Source organism: Canis lupus, chromosome 4 (assembly GCF_011100685.1).
Source record: "Canis lupus familiaris isolate Mischka breed German Shepherd chromosome 4, alternate assembly UU_Cfam_GSD_1.0, whole genome shotgun sequence".
Classification (NCBI taxonomy): Eukaryota; Metazoa; Chordata; class Mammalia; order Carnivora; family Canidae; genus Canis; species Canis lupus.
The window spans coordinates 61,795,228-61,816,805 of record NC_049225.1 but is presented as its reverse complement, the minus strand read 5'-3'; the positions used below and the strand labels follow the sequence as shown (position 1 = coordinate 61,816,805).

The window sequence follows — 21,578 nt, the reverse complement described above, 5'->3', positions numbered from 1 at the left end:
AACGTATTAGTTTTACATTGCTGCTATAACATTAGTACAGACTTGGTGGCTGAAACCACAAATAACAAACTGATATTGCATTTTTGTAGGCCGGAAGTCCAAAATGAGCTAAAATCAAGATCTTGCCAAGGCTGGAGTCTCTAGGAAAAGACGCATTTCCTTGCCTTTTACAGCTTCCTGAAGCTGCCCACATTCCTTGATGCATGGCTCCTTCCATCTTGAAAACCAGCAATGGCTAGTTGACTCCTTATACTGCATTACACTGATGCTGACTCTTCTGTCCTCCTCTATCACTTAATAAGGATCCCAGTGATTACATTGGGACTACCTAGATAATCCCAAATAATCTCTCCATCTCAAAATCATCTGATTAGCAATGTCAATTCCCTCTGCAACCTGATTCCCCTCTGCCATGTAATATAACATATTCACAGGTTCCAGGGATTAGGACATGTGCGACCACTTGGGGAAACCATTATTTCACCTAGCACATGCAATAATTCTGCTTCTAGGAGTCTACCTTGCAAGAAGAATCAGAAATGCAGATAAAGGAACTTTTTAAGGCTCCTGACATGTCAAATGCAATTACACAAACTTATATCCCATTTGCAAATTTAAAAAACTCCCATCTCATTCTCAGCACACCATTGTTAGCATAAAATAATGCTGTTTCTCAATATCTTCTTGACATAGAAATTTATTAATAAGTACAATACCCATGTGTGATAGAAAATTAAGAGAGTACAAGAAAGTTCATAGTGGAAAGTAAGTCTCCTGCTTGCCTGTATCCTCTGGTCTCCCCCAGAGGCTACCACTGATGTTAGATTTTTATATATCACTGTAGAGACATTCTCTACATATATAAACACATGTAATGAGTCACTCCTTTTTACACAAATGGTGATATACTGTGCCCATTTTCTGCTCTCCTCATAGGTTTTTGAAAGAGGATTGATATGGGTAAACAACTATACAATCTCTGATCTAAAAATTCTGTATGTTCTAAAATAGCCACAATTAATTATGATTTATTTTATTATAGTGAGTGATGAAGCACATAGAGACCTTCTAATCCTTTACTCAAAACCATGAGTGAGTGCAAGAGTGCCTGGGTGGCTCAGTTGGTTAAGCATCTGACTTTTGATTTTGGCTCAGTCATGATCTCAGGGTCGTGAGACTGAGCCCTGCATTGGGCTGGCACTGGGTGTGGATGCTGCTTAGAATTATTTCTCTCCCTCTGACCCTCCCCGCAGCTCAGGAATGTGCACACTTACTTTCTCTCTTTCTCTTAAAAAAAAAAAAAGCATGAGTGCGTTAGGATTCTACTTTGTGTAGATGGAAAGTTTCAATGGGCAAAGTTCAATCTGAGGACAGGCACATGCAACTCCATTACTAGAGCTGAATGTTGTGTTTATACTATGAAAATGGATGGTGTGTCCTGTAATAGGGAAACAGGAGCTATTTCTAGCTGAGAGAAACTTACAATAATATATCAAAATGCAGAATAAAGCAGATTTCACTACTATGAATTCATATTTTCATAAAGAATTACAGTGTCACCACATATAATAACCACTTCCTGACACTGTATGGCATTCCCCAACTGTGTTCTGGAAGCTAATAATTTTAGCGGAGAAAAAAATCTATTATCAAAGAAATTCAACCAAGCTACCTTATATTCAAATAATAATCAGTTATAAAACGGAGAGGAAAAAAACATAATAATCATACTAGTAGCAAGAAATGAACACATAGGAATAAATATTAAATAGATATAAAATAAGCTATGAAATTACATGAGAATATTAAAGAGGGTGAATACACCCACGTGCACACTAAAATGGGGGTGGGGTGCGGTGCTGTGGTTCTCAGGAATTGTGTGTGAGAACAAAGGTCACTGAGAATGAGTAAGAGTGAGATTTTTCTGGTCCAGGAAAGGTTAGTGAGGGTGGTGTATGAAGCTATCAAAGATGTATAAACATGGAAGACCAGCCAGAGGGGTCTCAGAACAGACAGAGAATATCATACGAATTGTAAAGTAGATGGGTTTGGGGCTTTCCCCAGACCCAAACTGCCTTGCCTGGGAATTGAAGAGGTTTCATTTTGTCAAGGCAATGTGATGGAAGAACAAAAGGAAGAAGCTGGAAGTATTTGCCTTGCTTTCTACCACATGTCTTCCTCTCTAGAAACCAGAACCGCATAAATAGTTAACTCTACCCAAATACCTACTGACGGGCAGGCGGGTACACAGAAGTTCACAAATTTAGCAGAAATAGGCTGTTAATAGAGTAATGTCACCCTGGAGGATACCCAGAAAGTATCTCACGTTGGCCCAGCAGAGCTCAAAGCACCTTGGCACCCACTTCTTGCCTGGTCTCTTGAGACTCTTTCCACCTGTGTGGAGGCCACTGGGTGTCTTTGTGCCTGGGATCTTTGGCATGGTATGCTCTGTGGAAGTTGGAAGGGAAGGCTGGGTCCCTGGGATTGGGAATTTATCTGTGTAATGAGTGCCTTTCTCCCTGATGTACTATTTGCTTTTAAAGTTTCCTTAGAAACCATGCATATAATACTTAACTCACCCTTGGCTCCATTCTGACATTTTTTTGTCTAAGTCACAAGGACTGTTCTTTTCAATTGTGGCCTTTTGGTTCTCCCTGCTTTCCCTTGGTTTCTAAAGTGTGGCCATTCAAGAGGGCCAAGGCCTCATTTGTCATGCCAAGATTTGTGTTTGTGCTCTTGGCAGGACGTGTTGTTAACCTTTGAGTACTACATCTCTGAAGGAAAAGGATATGCTCCAGTGACACACTTTATGTTAGAAATGTTGTTAGCAGTGGCAGACATAACATCAGCAGCACACAGGCCCAGTCCTGTGGTGTGTGTGTGGTGGGGAGGCACCCCCATACCAAGCCAGTGAAGACATGTAAACTGTCTCCTTCCCTGCCAGGGGAGGGAAGCCACAGCACCCAGTCTCCATCTTCCAGGCCCTCAATGTTTACTCCCACTTCTTTTTTTTTTTTTTTAATTTAAATTCAATTTGCCAACATGTAGTATAATGCCTAGTGGTAATCTCATCATGTGGCCTTCTTAATGCCTGTCACCTAGTTACCCCATCACCCCACCCACCTACCCTTCTGCAACCCTTTGTTTGTTTCCCAGAGTTAGGAGTCTCTTGTGGTTTGTCTTCCTCTCTAATTTTTCCCCACTCAGTTTCCACCCCTTCCCTAGGGTCTCTTTTGCTATTTCTTATATTACACATATGTCACTCCCACTTCTCTTGTCCTTTCCACCTGCACCCCTCCCCACACTGCTGCATAATCACTGCCCTTCCCCATCCCCAAAGAACAGGGTGGTTGTCTGAACTCTGGGCCCGTCCACCTGAAGGAGGCAAGCGCCAGAGAAGTGCCTCCTTTTCAGTCACTGCTACTTCCATATGACCCACCCCTGAAGGGACTAAACTCAGATCTGGGATTTGTAGTCTACTTAGCTCAAACAAGCAAAATAATTTGTGTGTTGATTATGGCTACTCTACAGAGATGTCTCAACTTTTACCAAGAGTCTTCCATTACTTGTGGCTGAAAACACAACCACGATATTTCAGTGGTACCTTTTTTGTCTAAATGAAAATCATTTTCTTTTTTCCTGATTAAGGAATATGAACTCATTTTAAAGAGTTTTTAAAATATAGAGAAATATAAAGAAGAGTGTACCCCCCTCCCCAAATAATCTCCAACAGTTTGAGGTCAAACTTCCTAGGTTTTTCCTGTGCATGCACATATATTCAGACTTTATAAAAAATGTGACTGTACTATTCATGATGTTTATTCATGATCTATTACCACATGAGATAACCTAAGACTCAGAGATACAGAATAGGAACCACCTTGTTATGGCTCATGAATTCTCTGGATGAGGAGTTTGGACTGGAGGCAGCAGGAATGGCTTGCATCTGCTCCATGAAGTCTGGGATCTCAGCTGGGAAAACTCAAATGGCTAGGAATAATTGAAATGTCTGGGGTCTGCAAACCTCTGGAGGCTTCTTTCTTCATTCTCAGAACTAGCACCTGGAATTGGAATTCTGAGCCCAGCAGGGATTGGTGACTACATGTGGCTTTTCCACATGGCTTGTGCTTCCTTACAACATGGTAGCTTCAGGGTAGTAAGACTTCCTATATGGTGCCTTGAAGTTCTAAGAGTGAATGAGGTAGTTGTGTGGCTCTTTGTGATCTAGTCTTGGAAGTCCTATAACATCATTTCTGCCATGCTGTATTGGTCAAAGAACTCACAAGCCCACCAAAATTCAAGTGGAGGGGCCAAAGTCCCACTCTACAGGAGGAATGTCAGAGAACTTGCAGCTGTGTTTTCACATTCTGATAACCTTTTGTTATTTTCACCTAGCATGGACAGTATACTGGTTTGCATTGTGTCCCCCCAAAAGGTATGTTTAAGTCCTAATCTCACTAATGTGACTTTATTTGAAAATAGGGTTTTTGTAGATGTAATGGAGTTAAGATAAGGTCATACTAGACTAGAGTAGGCCCTAATCTAATGACTAGTATCCTTATAAGAAGGGAGAAGTTTGGACATAGGTACATGGACACATAGGGAGAAGACTATGTGAAGAGGGAAAGATTAGAGTAATATGTCTATAAACCAAGGAATATCAAGGATCACCAGCAACCACCAGAAGCTGGGAAGAGTCAGAGACATCCCCCAGAAGCTTCATTCTAAGGTTCTTGGCAGTGCTTTTGCCATTTTCAAGAGATCTTTAGCTGCTCTGAACACAACACAACAGATTGGACAACTGAATCTTCAGAGAGAATATGACCCTGCTTGATACCTTGATTTTTTTATTTAGTCATTTATTTTAATTGCAGCATAGTTAACATACAATGTTACATTAGTTTCAGGCATACAACACAAAGATTTGACAATTCTATATGTTACGCTACGCTCACCACAAAATGTAGCTCCTGTCTGTCACCATACAGTGCTATTGGCCCCTATTATGTATCAGGATCGTGCTGGGCTCCATACAGTGCTATTACAATATCATTGATTATATTCCCTGTGTTGTGCCTTTTATCTCCATGACTTAGTCACTCTGTAACTAGAAGCCTGTATCTCCCACTTTCCTTCCCCCATTTTGCCCATTATCTTATCCCCCTTCCCTTTAGCAACCATCAGTTTGCCCTCTATATTTATGGGTATGTTTCTGCTTTTGCTTTTATTTTTGCTTTTTAGATTCTACACAAACGTTTAGTTATATGCTATTTGTCTTTCTCTGTCTGACTTACTTCACTTAGCATAATACCTTCTAGGTTCATCCATGTTGTCACAAATAGCAAGATCTCATTCTTTTTTATAGCTGAGTAATATTCCATTATACATATATATACCACAGGTTCTTTATCTATTCATCTACCGAGTGACACTTGGATTGCTTCCATATTTTGTCTATTGTTAATAATACTACCATAAACATAGAGGTGCATACATATTTTTTTTTAAGATTTATTTATTTATTTGTTCAGAGAGAGCGAGAGAGAGGCAGAGACACAGGCAGAGGGGGAAGCAGGCTCCACGCAGGAAGCCCGATGTGGGACTCGATCCCGGATCTCCAGGATCACACCCCCAGCTGCAGGCGGCGCTAAACCGCTGCGCCACCGGGGCTGCCCGCATACATCTTTTTGAATGAGAGTTTTCATTTTTCTCTCTGATACCTTGATTTTGGACTTCCATCCTCCATAACTGTGTGAGAATAAATGTCTGTTTTAAGCCATGACAGTGACCTTGTACTTTGTACTTGTCACAGTAGTCCCAGGAAATGGACAGTTACCCATACCTGTATAGATGTCCTTGTCATTTCATAGTTGTGCAAAGTAACCATTCAAGGCTTTATCATTATTCATTTAATCAATCTTAAATAGGTCTAAGGAATAGCCCAATAATAAGCATGAAATTATAATTTATGCAGTTAAGTGGGTGACTCATAGCCTTCCTTGGTTTTCCCCATAGGGCCACCACAGTTAGCACAGAATTGGCATTCAAAAAATATCAATGAACTTGTTATCACCACCAAGAGATTATCAGAAAACACGAAGTCTGATCACCTACAAGCATTATATTAAAGGATTCCAAATATTAAGGATTTTAAGAATGTCTTGTCATTTCTGGCGATCTGCTTGGTCAGGTGACCTCTGAAGAACAGGTTTAAAAAAAAACTTCAGCCTAAGAGAGCATTTCCATAGAGCATCAAATATTTTAAAGTGAAAGTGATTATAGTACAAAAGAGTTAAAACCCATTGTTGGGTACAGATGTGATACTTCCAGTTCCCCAGCCAAAAAAGGAGTTTTAAACATCTAAGCCTCTTTGCCAAGTGTTAAGAAATGATTCAGAAATGTAAGCCTGGCAGACGACTATGGAAACCTACCCCATGCATTATAGACCTTTTCTGCTGTTCCTTTATGACTTCTGGGTTGGATGAGGCCTCCTGTGTTTTCCTTTTCAAGTTCAATTATCTGTTTCTTGGCCCCATTTGTGACTTCCTGTACGCAGAGGGAAGGCATGGGATAAACCTGGAAAGGAACCACGGGGCTCCTCCCTTTCTCTCCTGGTGCCAAGTCAGAGCAACAGGCAGAGTGGCTAGCTCTGGAAGTGATGAGGCTGCAAGCCCTTCCAGTCTCGTGGTTTCTTTCTTCTACAGACCAGGAGTCTTCTCAAGAAGTGCCTATAGAAAAAAAAAAAAAAAAGAAAGCCTGTCTTCATTCTAAGGTGCTTGGCAGTGTTTTTGCCATTTCCAAAGGGATCTTTAGCAGCTCTGAACATAATAGACTAGACAACTGAAGTGCAGCAAGAGTTCTTATTTCAGTCCATAAATCCACAGAAAGTTGTGCCACATGAGTAGGTGTTTATTGAGGACTAGGGGATTGGGTGGGTTGACATCTTTACTTTTTCTAAATATTTGGGAGGTGGTATCCTCGGGGGACACCCTGCCAGACACTTCCTCTTTCTGTGGGGATGAATGGAAATGTATATGCTACCTGGACAGAAAGTTCTTTCTGCCTCTGCCAGATGCCAAGTTCTGCATCTGGATGGGCAGAGCTTCTCCTTTGGCTCAGGATCATGCTGGGCTCCAATAGCCTAGAGAGACTAAATAGGTATTTGGGAGAGGGCCATTTCTGCTCCCTCCAAATAATAGTGGGTTGTTTTTTTGGCCCCTATTATGTGTCAGGCTCTAGGATTGACCAGAAAACTAATTTGGCTGGAGGGAAGAGTACTATTGCAATCATTAAGTGCCTCCCCCAGATCTAGTCCTCCCCCTCCTCCTCCTCCTTCTCGAAGGAAGAGAGAGAAGGGAGGAAAAGAGAGGGAGGAGGGGGAGGAGGAGGAGGAGGGAGGGGGGGAGGAGGAGAGGAGGAGGAGGAGGAGGAGGAGATGAGGGGGGAGGAGGAGGAGGGGGAGGAGGAGGAGGAGGGGAGGAGGAGGAGGAGGAGGGGTGAGAGGAGGAGGAGGGGGAGGAGGAGGAGGAGGGAGGAGGGAGGAGGCAGGAGGAGGCGGGAGGTGAGGAGGGGAGGGGAGGAGGATGGCGGAGGAGGATGAGGATGCGGTCATGAGGCTGATAGGCGGCGGAGGCTTTCTTGATCTTCTTTTCTTCTTCTTCTGCTTATGTCTTCTTCTAGTTCTTTTTATTCTTCTTCTTCTTTTCTTCTTCTGCTTCTCTTCTGCGGTTCTTTTCTTTTATTCTTTCCGCCTCTCTCCTCTCCTCCTCCTCCTCCTTCCTCGCTCCTTCTCTCCGTTCCTCTTTTATGAGAGAGAGAGCTCACTTGAATGCATGAGTGGGGGTGGGAGGTAGGGTAGGGCAGAGGGAGAGGGAGAGAGAGAATATTAAGCAGGCTCCAAGCCCAGCGAAGATGGGACTGTATATCACGACCCTGGGATTATGACCTGTACCAAAATCAAGAGTCAGACACTTAACTGACTGAGCCACCCAGGCACCCCAAGTTCCCTTTCCTCTTTGCTGATAGAACACCAATTTTGGGGAGGAGGGCAATTGATGGGAGTGACTCCAGCTCCCCAGCCCTTGGTAATTGATTGACTCATGTTGCTATCCTCCTTTACAGCTAAAAGTGACCATGTAATTGTTCTGGCCAATGAGAATTAAGTAGTGGTCTCGTAGGGGCTTGGAGAAACCTTTTTTTGGCCTAATAAAAATGGAATATCAGACTAGCAACACTCTATTCTGTTCTGTCTTTTAGCTGCCTTGAACATGGATTTGATGTCTGAAGCTACAGCAGCCATTTTGTGGCAGTGGGAAAGAAAGGCTTAGGAAATGATCTGTGGACAAGTATGAAGGAAGGGATGAGGGCGTTCCACAGTCTCTGGCTCCAACGTGGTTGAGCTCCTGAATCAGTGGCAGTTAACTGCCAACTCCTCAGTTACTGCTGCCTAAACTAGTCTTAAGTCTTAATCACTGCATGGTTGAATGCATTTTTAAGTGATGACAGCATGCTTCTCAAATTTTATATCAAAGTGCCCCTATTAGTAGAGGTATAGTGACATGAAGCATATAGTTCAAACTGGCCTTCCATCAGCAAGAAATGACTTCAGATTTTATCTGAAACACACACACACACACAGTATTCTAAATATAATATATGGATAGTTATATTAATTTATAAAAATATTGAAATTGTTATCAAGAAAAGGGTTAGAAAGACCTTTTCTTCCACATTGTAAAATTGATGCTGGTAAAAAGCAGTTTGTTTAGCCTGGGGCTTCCTTTTTTTAATTGAGATATAATTAACATATAACATTAGTTTCAAGTGTACAACATAAAATATTACTTTTAGGGGATCCCTGGGTGGCTCAGGGGTTTCGTGCCTGCCTTTGGCCCAGGGCGTGATCCTGGAGTCCCGGGATTGAGTCCCGTGTCAGGCTCCCGGCATGGAGCCTGTTTCTCCCTCTGCCTGTGTCTCTGCCTCTCTCTCTCTGTCTATCTTGAATAAATAAAAATAAATCTTTAAAAAAAATATTACTTTTATATTTTTCTATATTTTGAAATGATCACCACAGTAAATCTAGTTAACATCTGTCACCATACATAGTTACAAAAGTATTTCTTGTTGTGTTGCAAACTTTCTAGATTTATTCTCTTAGCAACTTATACATATACAGTGCAGTGTTATTAACTCTAGCTACCATAGTGTACATTATGGGACTTTGAGTAGTCCCTGGCACACTGCCCATATCCCCAGAGGTACAAATACCATGGCTTGAAAATATGAATAAAAGAAGCAATAGGAGAGAAAGATAAAGAGGTCAGTGGAGCTAAAAGAACAATGGCCTTGGAGTGTCAGGCTAAGGAATGTGGACTAAATTCCTTTAGAAATGGACCACACTACAGATGATAGAGTATTAGAGAGATTATACAAAGCTAAATGTTAGAGTAGTGTGGTGGCAGGATTGGAACTGCATGCACGCGGGGGTAGTAAGGTAAGAGACTCTGTAGTGCATCCGGTAGGACCAAGTTCCACTGTGAGTGGCAGATAAAACAGCAGCTTAAGCAAAGTAGATTTTTATTTCTTCCCCAAGAGAAAATAAGAGGCTCAGAGGTCAGTAGTCCGTTGCAGGAAGGGTGGCATATAACTACATAATGCTGTTCCAGTAATCAATGGCTACATAACAAGCCACTCCAATTTAGTGCCCTAAAACAAGAGTGATCCTTTATTTTCCTCATGAATCTGCAATGTAGGCAGGATGCTGTGGGATAGCTTGTCTCTGCTCTTGACAGCAACTGCTTGGGTTGCCCAAAGGCTGCAAGGTACTTAGTAAGTGGGATCTGGAACCATCAACAGGTTTGTCATTTGCACACCTGATGCTGGCTGTTGCCTGGATCCTCATGAGGCTGTGGATGGAAACATCTATGTGTGACTGCCCAGTGAGGCTGCTTGGCTTCCATCTGGCCTGGCTCTGCTGGGACACATGTCTTTGGAGTCTTGAGATATTCTGTGAGGAGTCCAGCCACACTGAAGCCCCCGTGTTGGAGGGAAAGAGAGAGATGCTCAAAGACCTCAGCTGTTGGAATCTTCCTAGTCCTGGTGCTGGGCATCTCCGTGAGTGAGGCTTCAGATGATTTCAGCCCCCAGCTTTTGATTCTGCCCATTGAGGCTCTAGACAAGGTGCATCAGACATAAGCCACCTCCCCATCCCTTGGGTATATTCCTAAACCACAGAATCTGTGAGCATAGTAAGTGGCTGTTCTATGGCACTAAGTCTTGGAGTGATGTGTTATGCAACTGTAGTGACTAGATCCTCAAGGATTGTAAGGCATCTGAGGGTAGCAGGTATCCCTGAGGCTTGGAGTCCTTCAGATGTAGTGGTTTGGGCCCATGTCAGCAAGGTTGTCAGTGGGAATGAAGCCCTTGGGGAGTTTTCAGCCTCTGAATCCTGATAGGAACTGAATGGCTGGGTTTGATCACAGTAGACCTCATCTCTCTGGAGAGATCAACAGCCTTTGCCCAAAAGGCAATGTTTTGGTTCAGAATCTTCTTCTTCTTTTTTTTTTTTAATTTTATTTATTCATGAGAGAGAGAAAGAGAGGGAGAGAGAGAGAGAGAGAGAGAGAAGCAGAGACCCAGGCAGAGGGAGAAGCAGACTCCATGCAGGGAGCCTGACGTGGGACTTGATCCTGGGTCTTCAGGATCATGCCCTAGGCTGAAGGCGGCGCTAAACCACTGGGCCACTAGGGCTGTCCGGTTCTGAATCTTCATAGTGATGATGTTTGGCTCCTTCAATCCCTACCCACTTCATTAGAGTGGCTTGTGAACTTGAACTTGAAACAATGGCTGAACAATGCATGGATCAGACTCCTTCTTCCCCATGGGTCCATGGGAGCTTTATTTGGTGTGGAACAAGTAGCTGTGTGGTTCTACATGAGGACTGGATTCTGAACATAGATCAAATCTCAGCTCTTTAATTAATTCCTACCCATGACACCTTGGCAAGTCATTTATCCTCTCAGAAAGCATCTCCCATGTCCTAGGATTAGGATGAAGATGAGGAAAAGAGATGTTTTATGAATGCATATCAAAATACACACACACCTCGCCCTCTGACCACCTGCTCCAGCAATTGGCAGGAGAAAGCAACAGAGGATGCATTCTGGAAAGTACAAATTGAAGCCAACTCGTGGGAACAGAGCAGAGTCCTAGGACTAGAACTTTTGCTTTTGATAGGGCTCATTTTTATTGAGGACAAAATTGGAGCCCAGAGAGATTAAGCAACTTGTCCACAGTCACCCAGCTGGTTTCTGAAGCCTCCATTGTTCTTTTGGGGACATTCAACTGAATGAAGTAACTCTAGAGGAAGGGATGCAAGAGACTAAAGCAGATGTAGGGATGGGGTGGGATCCAGTAAGAGCTGAGGGTTTGGCCTTCTTGAAGGCTTGTGAAAAACTGAGAAAAGGTGACTGAAGCTCTGGAAAGGCCAGGGGAGGAGTTACGGTTGTTTCCTTCTGTCCAGTTCTGGGTTGTATGTGCAGAACCTGAGCAAGTACCTACAGTGCCATGTGTGTTTGTTGGAACTCACAAATTTCTAGAGCCCACAGAGTAAAAAAGTAAACTAGGTCAGATCCAAGCCTGACACAAAGCAAGAAGAATGCCAGATTTGCATGTTAGGTTGCTCATTATTACACAAAAATGCCATTTTCTCCCAGGCTGGCTGGGCCCCATCTCCCTCCCATCTATAATTGTAGCTCTTCAGGAAGAAGATTGGTCTGTAGTTGTGGAAAATTCTGGGCAAATCAATGTGCTATTTCTAGATGTCAGGTGAGCTCCAGGACTCACAAGTCTTCAACCTAAGCCCATTAATCAAGTCTGATGACTTAATTTACTGTTGAAACAAACATGTCAATTGCAATGTGACGCATTACAAACGTCTCTGCTTCCCAAATGGCGGGGGACTTACAGCCAGAGAAGAAAAAAAGAATTAAGCCCTTCTCCAAACAAAGACATTCTCCCTTTGTATAATCAGAGACGGGGAGAAAGGATCTGAGTGTGCGTTCACTGGCTTCTGTGCTGGAGATGCCAATCATTTTCTCCCTGCCCTTCAGAACTTGCAGCAGAGGCCCCAGGAACTGCCCACCTATCTCCAAATGTAGCAGCTGACCAGCCCTTGCGGAGTCCTTCTGATTTTCCAGCTGTGTGCTTGGGAATAGGAAGCCACAGTCATTTAGCTAAAGGCTATGTTGACCAAGGAGCTGAAGCTGCTGTTGTGAGCAGCCATTTTTAGCCTGATCCCTGGAGAACTCGAAATGAATCAGATGTAGAGAGGCAGTGAGAAGCCCCAGTGCTCCAGGGAGAGAGACAGTGATGGAGACAATAGGTCACCTGGTTCCAGATGCTTTCCTGTTGTCGACATGTGGCCTCCTGTACTTCCTCTGTTTACTGAAAAAGAAAATTAATCCAAGATGGGCAAGAATCTTAGTATGTCCCTAGGAGGGCTTGCATGGCAAGGTTCTGGGGAAGGTGTGGCTGGACTTAGGAATATTGCAGTGTGCATTTTCCTCCCTTTCAAGGAATTTTCTTTTCTTGAAAAACAAACAGTAAAGTTTCTAAATATAGGAGTTGAATAAAAGAAGTATATTTTCCTTAAGAACAAGATGTTTTTTGCATTTGCCAGATGGACCCAATAGTTATCTGTCAGTAATGCATTTGCTTTCTTCATGTAGACAATTAATCATTTAATGAGTTCATACAGTCTGGCTCAGGTAACATTGGCCGGAACACACGCATGCGTGAGTGCAATTATAGTTTCAAGGTAGGCATTTGCCTGATGGGGATTATAAAGCTGGTCAGCAAAATAAAAAGCATTTACAGAACAGCTTTGCAAAGTCGAGCCCTAACAGATACTATGCCTCTGTCATTTCCCCTCATAAGACCTAGATTTACATCTGTGTTTTTCATACACTTTTGAAGGGTTGCCACATTTAGCTGAAAGTCTTGAAAGGTTTGTTTTGATGGTACTTAAAAAAAAAGTCTGGAATTTATGTACTGAGAAAGAGATGGGCTAATTGGCTTCTCAGGGGGACTGCTCTCTCTCTCTCTCTCTCTCATATATTGTTAGATGCTTACTCTTACAATTTATGATTCCTGTTCATGACTGTAAAGCACCTAAGAGCCAAGCAGTTCTAGCTGTTAATTATTTAATTTATTCGATAGCTCTATCAAACACATCCCTTCTATTTGGCTGAAGATGGGGAATAGATGTTTTCAAGTATGCTACGATTTCAAGCTGATTTATGTTTTATCTCTAAGGCAAGTGTTGATTTGTCTACAAATTACAAGTACAGAAGAAAAAAATGTCCACTCTTTTCATTTTTTCCCCAAAACGTTGATCCAGTTCATCATAAGTACCAAGCTGCCTCTGCAATGTTGAGAGGGGTAAGGCACGATCTCTGAACACAAGTAACTCACAGCAGAGGCGTTCTGTCTGGTAAAAACAGGACGTGTTTCTTGGGGAAATTCACACAGTAGGACATAGCTCAGGACTTTTACCCTTTCTCCTTGGAGAAAACTTTACTCTAAGTTTTCTCAGTCTAAGTGTGGTATGAAGTGGGGGCCAAGAGTTCCCCAGAGAAGGCCATTCAGGGGGCTTAATGTAGCAGGTGGGACTCAAAAAGATGTCAAACAAGCTAGAAAAGTGTTGGGGAGCTAGAAAAGTGGAGAGAACGGAGGGAGGCCCATCAAAAGAGCTAACCCCAAGTCCCAAGGGGGTAGAGGCCACTTAAAGAGCGTTGTGGGAGAGCAGATAAATTTTTTTAGCCAGGTTGTGGTGTACCTTTGAATCCCACAGCCTAGGGTTCATCTCTCTTCTCTCACTGTGCTAAGGCATAGCATGAACCAACTCTGAATAAACAGAGTTGCAGGCCAAGATCTATTTGGGGAGGCTAATCTGGTTCCACTGTGTGGGAAAGATCAGAATGAGGGAGACACTAGAGGTGGGAGACAGGGACCAGTTAGGAGCAATTATCTAGGAAAGTAACCAGCGCTTTAGGAATTTAGTTGGAATTGCTGGTTTCAGTCTGGGGTTATAGATTGTAGAACAACACAATGCTGAAAGGGAGAGTTATGGAATATGACCACACCCAGGTTCACGCAGGAGGGAATGAGGACAATGTCTCATCCAGCTTCTGCTTGGCCTCTCCTCTGTTCTGTGGGTTTACCTCCTATCCCTGCTTCCAGGCCTCCCTTCTCCTTGCCTTGTTTTGGGGATTGGGATGCATGGGGAGCTTCTTACTTGCCATCAATCAATAATCAGCAAGGCTCATTGGCAGCTGACCATTTTGGGGATCTCTGGTCCAGGTGATGCCTCTCCCAACTCCTCCTCACTGTCAAAGTCCTCCACACGGGTGGTGGAGGTTTTATTCAACCCAGTCTCTCTTCAGTTACTATTGCAATGTAGCAAAACATCCAATTGTCAATGCCCATTCAGATATAAAGATGCAAAGCATGCTGTATTAGGAGACAAACCCAGAGACATGGCCATAATCATGGCACTTGCCCCAGCTGACACCAGACTGAGCTCAGGGCCCCTGCCGAGGAGGTGGCATTTCTAGCCCTTTGCAGAACATCATCGGAGAGCCAAGAAAGCCCACATATTCAAGTTGCATATGAGAGTTTGTCTCTGTCCTATCATAAGCCTGGAGACAGGGCCTCCCTACAAGTAGAAAGTGGAGAGCTTTGGAGTTAAACTCTGCTTTCCTTTGAAGGCTTTGGTCATCTTGTCAACAATTAAGAAAGAGAATAGGCCCTCAGAAGTAAACATACTAATCCTTTATCTTTTATTATAATTCTAAAAATCTCTCAGATGGCAGCAGATGCCTTTTTCCTACATTGGAATTATTTGTGACCAGGTCAGAAGAGGCAGTCTTAGGAAATCACAAGACATCCCATGAGCAATGACCAGAGGTTAGATACTTTTAATAGCAACATGTTTTTTAAATTTTGTGTTTATATCATTTTGTTCTAAATGTAGAATCTATTTGGAATTTGAGGAAAAAAAAAAAAAAAGCAAAACATATAACTCGCTATCACTGGCTTTAAAAGAAAATAATCCAAATCTGGTATTTGGTTGGAGGGGAGAGAGTTAGTAAGGATGTCTGAGTCTCTTCCTCTATCTGAATCCCACACACCCTGGAGTGTTTGGGTCAAGTTCCTTCTTTATAAAGCCTTTCCTGAGTCACCACAGTTCAAGTTCACATCTTTTCTGAACTGCTATAAAAATTATGGTCAGTACCATATGATTTAGTTCATTGTTAGCTGCTTTGTAGTAAATATGCTGTTATATGTACTGTTTTCCTCTTTCCCCAACCAGATGACAAGATATTTTAGAAAGTATGGCTCCTATTTGGCTTCTTGTTATCTCCTAATAACGGAGGATACTCCTGATAATTTTGCAGATATTTTATCAGGACTTAATGAATGGAACATTGAGCATCTAAGTGGGGCTCATTTCAGGAGCCAGATCTGGCTCTGGGTCTGCCCTTTACTGCAGAAGGAGTTCAGGCTCAATATGGTCCAGGGCTGGACATATGGACAAGGTGTGTTGTGATGATGTCAGTCCCCATTGTTGACAGCTACAAGTAGCTGTGAGACATACTGGTCGGGGACAGTCTGCAAACCTGGGCTCAGATCTAAATTTTCCTACTTGTTAGCTATGTGGTGTCGGACAAGTTACTTTATTAAACTGTAGTTTCCTCATGTATAAAATGGGAACAAAAATAATACCACCTACTAGAAGTTTTTTAGGAATAAAGTAAGTTATGTAGAACCATATGTCCCACTTCATCCATTGGGTATGTAAGTAATGTAATTCCACCCACATCCTCAGAATATGCCACTTGGGAGCCTATGTGTCCTGATTAGGAAAGTTCATCATCCTATTCCTTCCCTGCGGACCATTTCCAAAGTCAGCCTGGAGACCCAGAAATGCCTACTCAGTGTCAAGGGTCAGCCCTGGATCTTTTCTCCTTGGGTTGGGGCAGGAGGTATGGTATGGAGAAAAGTAAAGAAAAAAAAAATTGAATATGGATTCCTTTTTACTATGTCACTATAATAAGTCTTTTTTAACTTAAAGTATTTAGCTTAGACTACAACTATATGCTGAGTCCTGGGGATCCTTCTAGCTTATCTCTAGGTAGAGGTGTGTGGGGGGTGATCTTGTCCCTCCTCCACTTTAAAATGGGGGAATTTTATTATATATAAATTTTATTTTAAGAAAATTGAAAAAAAATAATGAGTGAGGTAAGGAGACCATGTGCTTGCTCCACATAATAATTCCATTTAATAAAATTATGACTAAACTCTCAACACTTTCACCCTTTGTCCTGAACTATAGAATTCCTTATCTCCCCCACTCACCGCACCAATTTCCACCAACTATTGTGTACACAATAGTCCTCATTTAAACATTGTATTTTGCATTTGGAATTACATACAATGCCTTAAAGGCATTACTGTTTTAGGGTTTATTTGCTAAGAACATAAAATAAAAGAAATGAACCAGTGCTCTGTACTGCCATTTTGGACACAGCTATGGGGAGGGAAAGCCCAAAGGTGTCCCACAGGTTATGAGCCAGATTGGCCAGAGTTCCTGAACATCCTTTTGAAGGAAGGACTGGGGCACAACTGGGTCAGGGGTGTCTCTGAGGACTACAGCTTCTTATCTTCTGAACAAAAGTTCAACTTCAACTTGGCAAATTCACTGGCTTTGGGACTTAAACTATCTTAATAAAATGCCTGGTCAAAATTCAATGACATAGACTGAGCTGTTGGCCAACTTCATGCCAGTGAAATATTTATTCCTGTCTCTTGTTTGTTGGCAGCAGGTGGTACTAAAATCCGGGAAAATTTAATAACGAATCTCATGAGGCAATATGAAGAAAAAGCAAAGAAAACTGGCCCATGAAGCAGACACAGGGACTGTCAAGCTAGCCACTGGGGCATGCGATCCTGGCACTGCCATCTCAGGCTGTGGGTTGATAGTGAGTTGGGAGAAGAGAACCTATCCCTAGTGCAGGCATCCATCTGGCAGGAGATTGTCCTCAGCTCCAAGCGAGGACTTTTCTCAGCAATGTGTATTCCACCAAGCTTGATCAGGAGCCAAGAATTATGACAAGCAGCCACATCTCTAGATGTGGAGAGAAGAGATGACACAAATAAACAGCCTCCAGCAAGCTGAAGGAGAGGAGGGGTAAGAGAAACTAGGCACTCATCCCAAAGAAATCAGTTACTCACGGCACAGCCATGTTCCATTTTTTCTTTCATAATTGACTAGATGTTGTCAACTTTGGTTTTGATTTCACAAAGCAATATAGATCCCTTGAGTTTTGCTCCTCTCTACCTACCCACCCCCCACCCCTGCCCTGCCCACCAGTATCTGTCACAGAGATTAAGTTGCGGTGCCAGCCCTCAGCGTGGTGCCTCTGTGAGGGGAAGCCTTTTTCACTTTCTCCTTCCCCAATCTTTTCTCGGTGGTTAGACTGGCCTTACAGAAAGACTAGATGACAATCACCAGCTGGAAATCTCCCTGATCTTCAGGGTCACTTCTCTCTCTGGTGATGCCAACAGCACTGCTATTAGAGAAGACCATTCTGGAATCTTGGTCTTCCCCTTAAAGTACAAATGCCTGTGGAAAGGAAGATAAAACCATTTACACAGTGTAAGATTTCTCTTATGATGTAGTTCTACTTTTAAAAGGAATTGTATGGCCACATAGATGAGGTTATCAGTGGTATCCTTCTGGTGGAGGGCCAGTACTCTAGCTCTCCTCCTCCACTACCTCTACCAAAAAGAATCTTAGGACTAAAGAGAGTGTTCCTGATGGAGGGAAAGGGCTCTCAGAGAGGCTGAAAGCACAAAAACAAAGGCCTCCAACATTGGGACTTTGTTCAGGGCTGGCCTGTTTGGCTACTTTGATTGTCATTTGCCCACTTTGAGACAGTAAGCAGGAGAGAGCTCCTTCCCAACTCATCAGTGAGAGACAGTAGAGCCTGGATGACAGATAGGTGAAAAAGTGAAGTTCATGGTTGCCCTGGTGCCATGGCAGTTGAAGGCTGGCTGTGGAAGAATGTTCCAGTGTAGGGGTCAGACAACCTGGGTTTTAAGACCTTCCAGAGCCACCATCTGCCTATTCTGTGGCCTTAGCAAGTTATAATCTACTTCTGATGTCTCAGTTTTCTTGTCAATCAATGGGATAGATAACATCTACTTTATCCTCTATATAGATTTTTGTGAGATTGCAACCATCACTGGTTGGAGCTTGTGGTAGGAATGGCTGTGCTTCTCTCCTCTCCCTCTTCTAGAGGGAGCAGCTTCCAATGGCTCCTGGGGTGGCATATACTTGGGTCTGAGTGAGTAGCTTGGACTGGTGACCAAAAAGGGCCCTAGATTAGAAGATTAGATTCAGAGGAGTAGTGTCAAATGGGATGAACAATGGAAACTTGCAATCTATCTATCTATCCATTTATTGAATATTTATGAATTATTCAGGGTGTGCCAGGCACCCTGCAGGGCTTTGCATTTCTCCTCTGGGCCTCAATGTTTGCTAGATTTGAACAGCAAGAAAGCATGAGGACAATCTTTGTTTTACCCCTTTCTTTGGGATATCCTGGGAAGCCTTTCTGTCCTAACCATCAGCCAGAACAAGCCTACATGTAGCCTGGGGGCAGGGAGCAGCCTGGCCTGACAGGAGAACTCTGACCACTGGTCCACATTAGATAGCCTTGCTCCAGGACACTCAGTACCCGGCAGCAGCACCAGGAGGGGCACCGGGCATTTAGGATTGAAAGGGGATGAGAGATGGCAGATGAAGTTTCATCTGGGGTCACGCTCCCACCAGAGTTTCCAACTCTGCCTTCTGTTGCTCTTGACCTTTCCCTTGCTCTGCTCACTTCTTTCTGACTGTTTTGTCAGTTGAAACACAGTCAACTTTCCTCTTTCCTCTCATCTGCTCCAGTCCATGAGGTAATAAGAATGACACATGACTGGGAAAAAATTGCAAAGTATTTTTTAAAGAAGAAAGAGCACATTGGAAACTAGGAATTTGGAGACAGATTTGGGGCCCCAGACAGGGCTTTACTCAGGTTCCTATTCTCTCTGTTACACTGTTTGCCAATTTTCTGAAACCAGTGTTTCCTTTTGATAGACAGTGATCTCACATATCCTCCTCATACCTGAGAGTCAGATAGCGCTCTTCAAGTGATTGTAGCTCCTCCAAGACTTACGGCCCTACTAGACTGGCAACACCCAGGGCAGAGACCTGTCAGTAAAGGTGGAAGAGGCAGATTTTCAGGTGTGGAAGACCCAGAATTGGAAGGATGATGGAAGCTCCATAATCCAAGGTTGAAGACCAGAGGTTGCCCATCTGGGAATCATGCTGTCAGCAGACACTATGGAGGCAGGGCCTGGGTAAAGACCAGCAGCTCCAGTACAGAGGGCAGAAGATAGCTGGGAGGGATAGTGGGAACACTGGGAAAATGAGCAGGGTCTGGTGGGCCTTTGTAGCCTGCTAATGTTGCAATTCTAGGAAGTTTTTTTTTTTCATTCTACTTTGCCTCAAACACTGTTGGCTGAAATGAAGAGTGTTGTTAATAGCAAAGGAAGCTGGCAGGTTCGGGGGAGAAAATTCATGGAAATGATTCCAGCTGCCAGTTGGGTATTTCTTACTTGGGTTTTGCTATCCCCATTTAGCAACCCATTATTACGTGCAATGTACATAAAATGCAATAAGTAATATGTATAACTTATTATACAGAATACAGAGTGGTAAAAATATATTATTTTACCTGTATTGGATATGTATAATCAGAATTGCTAGGCTCAGAGCTATTTGAAAGTTATTTAAATTTCTAATCCAAAGAACATTACTTAAAATTTTAATAAGTCTTGGGCTAGCAGAACTTGTGTTTTATCTGAAACCAAGACTCAAATTTTATGTTTTTTTTTTTTTTTTTTTTTTTTAAATCAAACCTGCCAGCATACCTCAATTCCCAGAGACAGATGATGTAATGTAACAGATTTTTCAGCTCTTTGTGCTTTCTTCAGTCCTGGCTCCGGCAGATACTAGAATCCAGAAACTAAGGGGAAAAGAATAAGAGAAAAAGAGTCAGAGATGCTAGGAGGCAAATGTCAAGTGAGCCTGATTGGGCATTTTTTTTTCTTACTAAAAAAACAGAGAAAAATCTTCCATTTTTACTACTCCATAATCATCAGGTGGATTCTACAGAGCTCAACGGAGAAAACCAAACAAAAAGGACAAATTGTGTTGCCCAGATGGGCAACCTCTGGTCTTCAACCTTGGATTATGGAGCTTCCATCATTCCTCCAATTCTGCGTCTTCCGCACCATAATTTAAGTGTTTTTTAAATTGAAATTTTTATTGAGATAATTACAGATTCATATGAGTTGTAAGAATTAATACAGAGAGATTATATTTTCCTATTGCCCAATTTCCCCTGATGGTAACATTTTGCAAAACTAGTATAGCATTACAACCAGAATGTTTTTAAACAGATTTTATTTATATATTAGAGAGAGAGAGAGAGAGAGCACAAGTGAGAGAGTACAAATAGGGAGAACAGCAGAGGGAGAGGGAGAAGCAGACTCTGCTGAGTGGGGAGCTAGATGTGGGGCTTGATCCCAGGACCCTGAGATCATGACCAGAGCTGAAGGAAGACACTTAACATACTGAGCCACCCAGGCGCCCCTCATAACCAGGATATTGACACTGATGCAAACCATGTATGTTTTTCAGATTTCCCCAGTTTTATTTTTACTTGTGTGTATGTGTGCATATGTAAGTTCTACAGAGTTTTATTACCTGTGTAAATTTGTGGATTTACCACCACAGTTCACCACAAGGATCCTTCATGTTGCCCATTTACAACCACCCTGCTTCCTCATCCCCATCTCTATCCCTACCCCTTGGCAAGCACTAACAAATCTGCCCTTCATTTCTATAATTATATTATTCTAAATATTATATAAATGGAATCATTCAGTAGGTATCTTTTTGAGATTGGCTGACTCTATTTTTCAAAATCTGCTACAGCTTTTCAGCCTCCCTCTTCCCCTCTGTCTCACATCTGGTCAAGCTGATAAAGCCTGATTTCTTCCTTTGGTGAAGGGAGGTTGGGTAGGTTCAAATCATGTGAACCCTGCCATGTGCACTAGTCCTCACCCCTGCCCTAGCACTGAACTATAATGAAAACCCCAAACCAGTCTCTTTCCCTGCTCTCTCACTCCATTTTTTTGGGGTCGGCTTGGGAAGCTTGACTAACTGGCCTCTGAAAACTGTATTATGTGAGCAATAATCCTTTTCATCCCTTCTTGATGTTTATGAATTGCCATTAGTATTACTATTTGAACCATATTTTTGGTGAGAGTCCATCCTCTTTCTACAGGATGGCTATCACAGCATAATTTCTTACATATTTATCCAGGTTATTGCATGTATCAATAGTTTGTTCCTTTCTATGACTGACTAGTATTCCGTGGTATGGATGTACCAGTTTATTCAA

General features: G+C 42.7%; 1 protein-coding gene across 3 annotated transcripts in view; it reads left to right on the top strand.

Annotated features, from left to right (window-relative positions):
* Positions 1 to 21,578, top strand: part of SNX18 (sorting nexin 18) — a 141,221-nt gene that overhangs the window by 44,613 nt on the left and 75,030 nt on the right. The window contains exon 2 of one of the 3 annotated variants that reach the window (XM_038535110.1): positions 8,257 to 8,837. The exons of the other annotated variants lie outside the window; for them this stretch is intronic. Coding sequence (XP_038391038.1) covers positions 8,257 to 8,327 — 71 coding nt within the window. The 3' untranslated portion in view covers positions 8,328 to 8,837. Of the gene's footprint in view, positions 1 to 8,256; positions 8,838 to 21,578 lie in introns of those variants that run through there. 3 annotated transcript variants of the gene reach the window in all.